Genomic DNA, 10,821 nt, shown 5'->3' on the forward strand with positions numbered 1-10,821 from the left:
GCCAAGGCAGATGGATCACGAGGTCAAGAGATCAAGACCATCCGGGCCAACATGGTGAAACCCAGTCTCTACTAAAAATACAAAAATTAGCTGGGCGTGATGGCGCGTGCCTGTAGTCCCAGCTACTCAGGAGACTGAGGCAGGAGAATTGCTTGAACCTGGGAGGCAGAGGTTGCAGTGAGCCAAGATTTTGCCACTGCACTCCAGCCTGGCAACAGAGCGAGACTCCTCAAAAAAAAAAAAAAAAGAATATTGCAAAGGATACAGACAAATGGCAGATGGAATAGATGCACGAGACAAAATATGGAGGAAGGGGAGCGCCACCCTCCGGGCACCTTCATGTGTTCAGCAATCTGGAAGCTCTCCAAATTCCATCATTGTGGGTTTTTACGGAGGTTTCATTACATAGGCATAATTGATTCCCTCATTGGCTATTGGTGATCAACTCAACCTCCAACCTCTTCACCCTCCCCAGAGGTTGGGGGATGGAACTGAAAGTTTCAACCCTCTGTTTACATGGTTGGTTTCCCTAGCAACAAGCTTCCATCCTCAGGCTATCCAGGAGCCCACCAAGAATTGCTTAATCAGAACAAAAGTTGCTTCTACCACTCCGGAAATTCGAAGGGATTTAGGAGCTCTATGTCAGACATTCTTATCACTTTAGGAAACTGCAAAGGTCCCAGGAGCTCTGTCAGGAACTGGGGTCAAAGACCAAATTTTAGAACAAAAGATTCCTAGCACCACCATCTACAAGGGTTTCAGGAGCACTGTGTCAGGAACTGGAGGCAGAGATCAAATATATATATTTCTTGTTATCTCACAATGTCACACTGTTATTTTTCCTACAAATTTTAGTCACCTTTTTCTCTCTTTACTAGGAATTGAGTTTCTTCAACTCAGGGGACCACCAGGCTCTGTCTGGGGCCACCTTTCTTACCCTGTAGCCTGTAAACTTGCTCCAAGTCCTGAGCTAAGGCACTCATAGGACTCACCTTGTTTGTTTTCCTTTTCTCAGTGATCACCTAAATGGCCAGGTTTTAATGTCTGAAGAACATTGTTTCATATAGTTTGTCCATTTTTTCAGTTGGTTAAGATAGGAAGGTAAGTCTGGTCCCTAGCTGAAAGCAGAAATCCTATATTTTGTCATTTGTATTAAACCTGGTAAAGTGCTGGGTACCTGAAGTACATGGCCCAGCACCTGGCACTGGAATAGCGATCAGCTCCTTTACTCCTCCTCATTGTGAACTGGCACAGGAGCCCAGTCATTTGACATGGTACCAGAAATGATTAGTTAGAAGACCATTCAGGAACTGTGCATGAAATATATAAAAATTACAAAATATATAACTAACTCAATCACAAAATATAAAACTCAGTGGGTGTATTGAGCACCCATTGATGGCAGGTGCTATTCTAAAGCAAAATTTTTGCCAACAGCAGCGATTTCGGGGCTGTTGGCATTCTTTATCTCCTGAGACTCTCCTTAGATTTCCTTATGAGAAACCGAGGTTTGACGATGAAGTAGGGTACTTCCTGGTGAGATTTACTGCCAAAGACTTTGCCAGAGGAGATTTCTTCTAATAATCAGGCCCCTCAGTAAAATGTATCTTCTATATTTCTAACTATAATTGATCAAGGAAAAAAGTCCAAATCAATTTTTATGGACAGTGAAGCCTCCACTGTCCTAAGTTGGTGTCTGCCTTTTCTGTCTCCCTGAATTCCACCTTCCTCCCAGAATGCCTGATCTAGTCTGTGTGCTCCCGGGGGGTGATGGATAACACTGTTAAACACTGTGATTCAGTTTCCCGCTGTATAAAGTGAGGACAGTAATAGGACAGATTTCATGGGGTCGTTGGGAGAATTCAGTGACTTACTAAGTGTAAAGAACAAGGACTGCAGCTGGCATGCAGTAAGCCTTCAACTAATGCTTGCTATGATTACTGTTATTGTCATTATTGCTGTTTTGTTAATTGTTATTTTTATGTTACATAGTGAGAGCAGGATGCACTGAAATGGCTTCTTATTTTTACTAGGCTATGATGTTCTCGAGGGCAGGGTCTGGACTTTATCACCGTCTCCACCCCATCCATGGAAGCAGTGTGGTGTGATGGTTAAAGGCCGGCTTTTCCTGTAAAGAGCCAGATAGTAAATATTTTAGGCTTTGTGGGCCATATGGTCTCTCTGTCCTTATAGCACAAAGACAGCCATAGATACTATGAACAGGTATAGCTATATTCCAGTAAAGTTGTGTTTATAAAAACAGGTAGTGCAATGGAGTTGGCCCATGGGCCATACTTTGCAGACTGCTGCTTAAAAGTGCCGCTCTGGAACCAAACTACCTGTGTTTAAATTCCAGCTCTGTTGCTTTGTGACTTAGAGTTACTCAATCTCTCCATAATTCAGTTTCTTCATTTGTATATTGGGGGTGAAATGAAGTAAAGTACATAAAGCACTTGGAACTTCGCCTGGTAGGTAGATAATAATAAGCTCTGTGTGTGTGTGTGTGTGTGTGTGTGTGTGTACACGTATATGTGATTATATATATTTTATATGTATATATGAGATACATATTTTTCTTTTCTTTTTTTTTTTTTTGAGACAGAGTCTCACTCTGTCGCCCAGTGCAGTGGCATGATCTTGGCTCACTGCAACCTCCGCCTCCTGGGTTCAAGCAATTCTCCTGCCTCAGCCTCCCGAGTAGCTGGGACTACAGGCATATGCCACCATGCCCTGCTAATTTTTGTATTTTTAGTAGAGATGGGGTTTCACCATGTTGGCCAGGCTGGTCTCAAACCCCTGACCTCAGGTGATCCACCCACCTCGACTTTCCAAAGTGCTGGGATTACAAGTGTGAGCCACCAAGCCTGGCCTATATATTTCATATACACACACACACACACACACACACACACACACACATATGAAATAAGCTAAGTTAACTTATTGAGCAACTATCTCTCTGTCAGGCATTCAAGTAATAATCGCTTACTGGACAAAGCCTAATTGTTACTGGAATTTCTAATAGACAGTAGTGCTCACTAAATATTGCCTACGTGGTGAACAGATAAATGCACTCTTCTCATTTAAATTTTACTCATCCTTCAAGTTCAAGGTTGAGTTCTCTTCCTTTAGGCATCCTCCTCGGCAGCCCAGGCTCAGCCCATCTCTTCCTCTCTCCCTTCATGGCAGTTCACTGGGCATCACACTTGGCAGCCTTGGGTTCTCCAGAGCACTTTCCACCATCCCGCTTGTCACCACCTGCTTTCCATGTTGATGTTGTTCACGGACTGTCTCCGTCAGTAGAATGTGAGCTCCTTACCATGGTTTGTCCAGTACCTAGGACAGTGCCTGTCAGGTGCTCAGTAATTGTTTATTGATTAATGAATGAATGAATGAGCGAATGAATGAATCCTTTCTATTATTGCACCCTGTTGTTTTCATCACTTAACATTTCTCTGTGTATGCTTTATCTCCCAAACTACAGACTAAGTTTTTTTAAAGTTACCTCTCTGATCAGCATTTCAGGATTACTATGAAGATCAAATTAAATTACATGTGGCAGTGTCTAGCTCGGAGTTTGGTGTATATTGATGTCAATCGCATATTCCTAATTCATACTTTCTTCTCTTCATTTCATAAATATTTGTTTTCCCGGTATCACAAAGAATCGAAAGGCAAGGTTGTCAGACAGATATGGCAGCTAAGACACCAACTGAGGAATGTTATCAATGTAGCTCCGTGAAATTGCCATATTTTAAATCCTGCAGTTCTGCAGTAAAGTGGTGGTATTTTTGTCACAGCCCACATCAAAGCCCAGATGGCGTGAGGGAGGGATGGAAATGGGGCTCCATAACCCCCAGGAACTCTGAAGATTTCATCTCCTAAGTGGTATTGTCCATCTGTTTCTGCAACTTCCTTAGCAACTTGACAAGTAAATCCTTAAATAGTAACTGCCAGCAGTATTGCATTTCTTTGTCTTTCTGACTAGGTAGGAAAGCCAAGAAGGCAGCCCTTTGTAAATGGTGTCACTGTTTGAGATATTTGTGGGGCTGCTTGCTCTTCTAGATCCACATGGCCTTTCAGTTTGTCTCCAAGGGGAGGTCTATTCTTGGTCATGATCAGCTGACACTCACAAATCCTGTGTCTGGACATCTGTCACTCCTGCTAGTCCAGCATCCCTTTCTTGAAGTAGCAGCTACCTGATTTTCCTTGGGACCCCTCTGAGTCTCAGACTCAGAAGGCTAGGGTGGGCTCGGCACAGTAGCTCACCCTTGTAATCCTAGCACTTTGGGAGGCCGAGGCTGGCAGATCACCAGGTCAGGAGTTCAAAACCAGCCTGGCCAACATGGTGAAACCCTGTCTCAACTAAAAGTACAAAAAAAATTAGCCGGGAGTGGTGGTGGGCACCTGTAATCCCAGCTACTCAGAAGGCTGAGGCAGGAGAATTGCTTGAACCCAGGAGGTGGAGGTTGCAGTGAGCCAAGATCGTGCCATTGCACCCCAGTCTGGGCAACAGAGTGAGACTCTGTCTCAAAAAAAAAAAAAAAGAAGGCTAGTGAAGATGGTGCCCTTTGGATAATTATTTATTTAGGGAACCATCCTGAGAAGTATGTCTCCTTTTAAAAGAAATATGTGAAAATAATGTTTGTTCTCACAACTTCGATCTCCTGGATAGTTCTGTCTTTGAAGAGGGTTTTTTATTGTTGTTGTTTTTCTTAAATACAGAGAAACATTTTGTTAGACATTGTGGTTTGATTGAAAGTCGGCTAGCCAGGCCTGCAGAGATGATGAGTATGTTCAGACATCAAACAGATTTCTTGTCTTAGATGATGTTTTTCAAATCAGAGCTTTGTGGTTTTACTTTATGATTTTTTTCAGATGACTCTGGTTATGGTCACCACCAGAGTGCTCAGTGCTGTTTATTATTCAACTCCCCAGGAGCCAGAATCCAGACGCTGGGAAATGTGAATGTTCCAACATGGCTGACCATCATGGAATGAGATCAACAGATGGAAATAGGAGCCTTCATCTTCTTCACCTTGGTCCTGAGGCTCCATCAGCCAGGTTTCCAGCACACATTAAGCCCAGGTATAACAACGACATGGTCTAGACTTTTCAGTCTTCATTTCAAAAGTGTCCCTTTGTCCCCATCTATATCTGGTTGGTCAGCTGTCTTGATTTTTGCTTTGGGATCGAAAGTTACTACAGAACTAGTGCACCTGGTTTAATATCTTCATTACCTGAATTCTTGGGTCCTCTGCCCACCTCCTTTCTCCTTCACAAGTGCCTCTTGTTCTTCCTGCCTCTGGAATATGGGTCTTGGCTTTCAGCCATTCCCATGGCAAATTAACCCTTCAATCTTAATTACCATTGTAGTGGACAGTGTTAGTGCTTCTTAAAAATTCCTTTTTTTTTTTTTTGAGACTGTATTTTGCTCCTGTTGCCCAGGCTGGAGTGCAATGGTTGCTCACTGCAACCTCTACCTCCTGGGTTCAAGTGATTCTCCTGCCTCACTCAGCCTCCTGAGTAGCTGGGATTAGAGGCACGCTCCACCACGCCCAGCTAATTTTGTATTTTTAGTAGAGACGGGGTTTCTCCATGTTGGTCAGGCTGGTCTCAAACTCCTGACCTCAGGTGATCTGCCTGCCTTGGCCTCCCAAAGTGCTGGGATTACAGGCATGAGCCACCGTGTCCGGCCCTAAAAATTCTTTTACAGTGTTTTTAACCACACAAAGATACACACAGTTCTAGAGGTGACTAGCAGTTTCCATTTCTCCCTCCACAGCCCTGAGACCACTGACTGCTGACTGTCAGCCCAGGAGCATGAAAGCCCAGCTCAGATTGGGGTGACTCTGAGGCATTTCTTACCCACAGTTTCCCAGGGGAGCGAGGCCGAGGCTTCCCCCTGCAAGCCTGTTGCTTAGATCTCACCTTGCTTCATGTTATGGGGTGCATTGTATCTAACCCAAATTTCCATGTTGAAGTCCTAACCTCCCCTATCTTAGAATGTGAACTCATTTGGAAATAGGGTTGTTGCAGATATAATTACTTCAATTAAGATGAGGTCGTACTGGAGTAGATGGGTCTCTAATCCAATAGGGCTAGAGTCTTTATCAAAAGAAGACATTTGGACACAGACACATACACAGAGAGGACACTGTGTGAAGATGAAGGCAGAGATTGGAGTGATGCATCTGCCAGCTGGGGAATACTGAAGTCTGCCAGCAGCCACCAGCAGCCAGGACAGGGACAGGGTGCAAATTCTCCTTCACAGCCCTCAGAAGGAACAAACCGTGCTGACACCTTCGTGCTATGTCATGCTATGTAAGCCATCCAATGTGTGCTACTTTGTCATGGCAGCTCTTGGAAACCAATACACTGAGCTCCCTCTGTTTCCCTCCCACGCTCCTCACTCCTTCAGTGGACTCCTCTGGGAGGACTTCTGTGATAAACCACTTGTACATGAATCCTCAACTTTGGGCCTTACTCCTGAGAACCTGAACTCAGACAGGTGTCAGGTGTCCCTCACCAGCCTGGTTTCTCCTGTGCTACAGACCTCAGTACCCACTGCCGACTGGACACCTCTACCTGGATGTCCCACAGATACTTCAAACTTGATCTAACAAAACCAGGCTTGTCATTTCTAAAGTATCTGTGTTCCCAGTTCTGCTCCTCTAAGGTGTAATGGCACCATCAAGCTTCAGATGGCTCCTATTAGAAGCCCTGAAAGCTACCCTTGCCTCCTTTCCCTCCCTCACTCCCTTGGAGACCATCATTGTCTAAAGCCTGCCAGGTTTCCTCTAAGCTCCCAGATCTGTCCTCCGAACTCTGATCCTACCTGCTCCTGCCCTGGCCAGATGTTCATTTGTGTCCCTTGAACAATTTCACTAGTTTTCTAGTCCCCAATCTTCCCTCTTCTATGCCCCATATGACTGCCAGAAGGTTTTCGTGACACAACCCAACGATGTTATTCTTCCTCTTAAAGCCCGTCACTGGCTGCCTGTCACCAACAGATGAGATCCAAACTCCTTGGCGTGGTGAGCCTAGCCCCTGCCCCACGTGGCACCTTCCTCACAGACTTTGCTGAGCCATCCGGAGTTCCCCAGGTATGCCACACTCTCTCCTGCTTGTCTTTGTTCAGGTCTGGGTCTCCTCCTTTCCTCATTCCCTGGCTGGATAACTCTCGCTTGCCCTCTAAATCTCTCCTGACGCTCTGCTCCTTGAAGCCTCCCAGCCACTCTGCACACCAACATCCCTGTGAGCCCTGGATGCCTTGGCCACACTCTAGGGTGTCGTCTGTCCATCACTCTGGATTGTAATTGTCTGTGCTTCCCATTGGACCATGGGCTCTGTGAGGAGCAAAGGAAAGCACACCACAAGAGCCAGAGGGAGAGAGCTGGGCAGAACTCTGGAGGGAGCCTTTCCAAAACCTGCTTTTAGTGGAAGCTACAAAACCTCCTGGGAGGAGACTGAATTCCATGTTGGTGTTGCACTATTGCTTTAAAGGTGACTTAAGCTCTTTGTTAGGAAACCAATGGTGTTTTCTTTGATGCCATGTTCTTGAAAATTACTAGTCTAAGATTAACCCTATCATCACCTCTCTTTCCTTTCCCCTATTAGTGCCACCCTTTGCCTGGGACCAGCAGACAATTGTGCCCATTATTTTCTGGTTCTAAGGAAGGATAAACTTCCTCCTAAGGCTTCAGGGATGACAGATGCCTTCTTGGGTAAGTGAGGAGGCTGAAATCAGAACTCAAGAAGGTGGGATTACGCCTAACTTTAGGCCTATTAGTCTTTTCATTTTCTGCCTCTTGTCTATTGTTTTAATTTAAAGGTTTCCCCTCTTTTAAAGAAATAAGAAGTCATCTGCATTTTGAGTACTAGATTAGGATACAAATAATGAGTATCTTCAATGCTTTAATTATTTAAAAGGCATTTTATTTGTATCCTCACAAAGTTTACACTAAAAATCTGTGCTCTGCGATTCTCTTACATGATAGTAATTTATTTGGCAGGCATTTACTAAGCACCTACTATGCGCCAAGCACTGGACTAGGTTCTGGGAATGCAAAAGTGATTTAGAATGAAGTATCTTCTCAGATGCCGAGACACTTAACAAGAGCATGATGTGATTGGCAGATGGCTAGTTATTCCTCAATCTCCCTTCTTTCATTCTTCATAATAGTGGAGTTTTCTCAGTCCCTTTGGACATCTGTGGCAGATAGTGAGAGAAGGATGAGACCTTGAGAGACCAGGAGAAAAGAGCAAGGATGGGGAGTGGGAGTAGGAGTGGGGACAGTTGCCGGAAGTAGAGAGGAAGGAATCTTTGCAGCAACATGTGACCCACACTTCAGGTCTGCAGGGCCTGCCCTTTAGACCCACTCCATAAATGTTGATTTCAGTTTCTTTTACAATTCCAGATTTTATGCTTATGAAAAGTCATATGGCAAGGTTGCTTGGTCAAATACTCATGAGAATGACCCATACACCAAATTTGTTCCAGCTGCAGCCCAGCTGGTGTTTATGGCAGACTTGTTAGCAGCTTTGAAATAGAGAAATAGAAGTTGCAAAAAAATTCCAGTTCCATCCTCTCCATTTAATCTTCTCCATGTTGGAAAAAAAGAGAGAAGTTGCTTCCAATATTTAAAAGCTTTCTGTAAAATAAATTGCTAGTAGCTACAAAATTCTGGTATCTGCATTTTCTGACTCCAGATCTTCTCATTCAACCCCAAGTCTTTTTGTTTTTAATATATGTCCTTCTTTATCTCTTCTAAAATAAATGAAAGGACAGTTGGATCTTTGGAGGCAGCCGCTGTTCCTCCAAGTTAAGGAATCTCTGTTCCAGAAATTTCTCCTTCCCTGCCTACATTGATTTCCCAACAAACAAGCTTTGACCAAGCTTGCCAAACAAACTTTCTTTTCCCCTTCCAACCTTGCTGTCAGGACAACGTTCCTGCCACACTCTTCCCCAAGCTCAGACACTAGACCATGTACTCCCTCCTTCTATCATCACTTGAATTTCAGGAAGCAAATCCTTTGACTCAACCAGAAGAGGATTACTTAGTGCTTTCTTCATTCTTCATTTTAATTTTCATCTAAATGCATCAACACTCTACCATCTGAGGCTTTGATTTTCTTTTAACTACAATTCAAGTGTTTTTAAGATTTAAAGACTCATCTTTCTGTCTCCTGTTTTTATTTTGCCATTTGGATTAGTCAGACAAAGTCCTTTATTTGCAAGGAAATTGTCTTTGCAACTTGGGGTTTATTCATCTCCCAAAAATATTCTTGGGGCATGTATAAAGCTAGAAATGCATGTGTAATATGCCAAGCATGTAAGTACAAAGACAGAATTTTTGCACATAATTTCTGCCATTCAGTTATTTCCAGGTTCATAGTCTCTTGTAATATGTAAGCTTTCACTGGCCACACTATGGAAGACTTCCATTTCTTTCAATGGTTGAGAAATGAGATTCTTTGCGAATTGTTTCTTCTGGCTAGATGAAAGTTACTAAAATGGCATTAGTAATCACTATATTAGTCTGTTTTCTGTTGCTTACAAGAGAATACCTGAAACTGGGTAATTTATAAAGAAAAAAGAATTTATTTCTTACACTTAGAGAGGCTGAGAAGTTCAAGGTCAAGGGCCTGCATCTGGTGAGGGTCTTTTTACTGGTGGGGACTCTGCAGCATCCTAAGGTAGGCAGGACATCACATGGTGAGGGGGCTGAGTACATTTGTGTACTAGCCCAGGCTTTCTTCCTCTTCCTATAAAGCCACCCATTCCACTCCCATGATAACTCATTAATCCATTAACCCTTTAATCAATTAATCCATGAATGGATTTATCCATTCACTGGGGCAGAGCACTCATGATCCAATCACCTCTCAATCCTGAAACATTTGTGTTCAAGTTTCAACATGAGTTTTGGAGGGGACAAATATTCCAATCATATAACAATGGCCCGTGTCCAAATAAGCCCACAGCAGTGTGTACTTAACCTTAGAACCACCCAGAACATTCTTGAATCTTTCTCTGGTGGTTCAGGAGGTCTTCTTGGTCTCTCAGTTTGTTACTCAGGGCATCACTAGACTATTGATTATCCGTAGTGGCAGGAATATGTCAATTATTTGAGTTTCCCAGAAAGAATTTGACATTCCGGACAATTAGAAGTACACTTGAAAACACATCAATAAATATGTTGACATATAAATGGCCACATTTTGAGCAGGCTAAATATTAACAGATAAGAAATGATTTGGCCATAAAATAGATAAGCAGATACAGATGCTGAGATCCAGTTGCTTTATTTTTTTTTCAGGTTGGAGCAGAAGGAACAGCCAGGGAAATGCATCCATTTAAACTTCCAGACTCTGGGGTCCACCTTCTTTGTTTTAAGTAAATTTTAGATGCAGAGGCCGTGAACTCAGCTTATAATCAGCCTTATTGCTCATTCATTTATTCCATATTCAAGATATTTAATGCTCATATTGCGCTGACAACATGCCAAGGATCTTCAGCTGACACATCCCTGCATACTCTACTGGGTGATATCTCTTCTGATTTGTTTTTGTGACTGTTCTGATTAGTTGGACTCATGCTATACAGGTTGTTCAATATTTTGAATAACGTTCTAGCTTTATAAAATTATAATGGGATAATAGTTTGTAGTATCAACCAAGGTTTGTTTGTTTCTTTTCTTTTTCCCTCAAGAATCTCATTATATTCTTGATACTTCCTCAATCAATGTGTAAGAGCATTCCAGCCTATGGTATTAGTCAGGATAGGCCAGACTGTGCTGCAATAATAAACAGCTGCAA

At 43.1% G+C, this 10,821-nt stretch overlaps 1 protein-coding gene across 1 annotated transcript; it reads left to right on the forward strand.

Moving 5' to 3' along the window:
• The first annotated feature begins 4,970 nt into the window (after positions 1-4,970).
• On the forward strand, positions 4,971-7,719 carry LOC134761870 (uncharacterized). Its single transcript, XM_063726467.1, has 3 exons — positions 4,971-5,088; positions 6,986-7,106; positions 7,621-7,719. Exons 1-3 carry the CDS (start codon positions 4,979-4,981, stop codon positions 7,684-7,686), a joined length of 297 nt encoding a protein of 98 aa, XP_063582537.1. The 5' UTR covers positions 4,971-4,978; the 3' UTR covers positions 7,687-7,719.
• The last annotated feature ends 3,102 nt before the right edge of the window (positions 7,720-10,821 follow it).

Source organism: Pongo abelii, chromosome 7 (genome assembly GCF_028885655.2).
Source record: "Pongo abelii isolate AG06213 chromosome 7, NHGRI_mPonAbe1-v2.0_pri, whole genome shotgun sequence".
Classification (NCBI taxonomy): Eukaryota; Metazoa; Chordata; class Mammalia; order Primates; family Hominidae; genus Pongo; species Pongo abelii.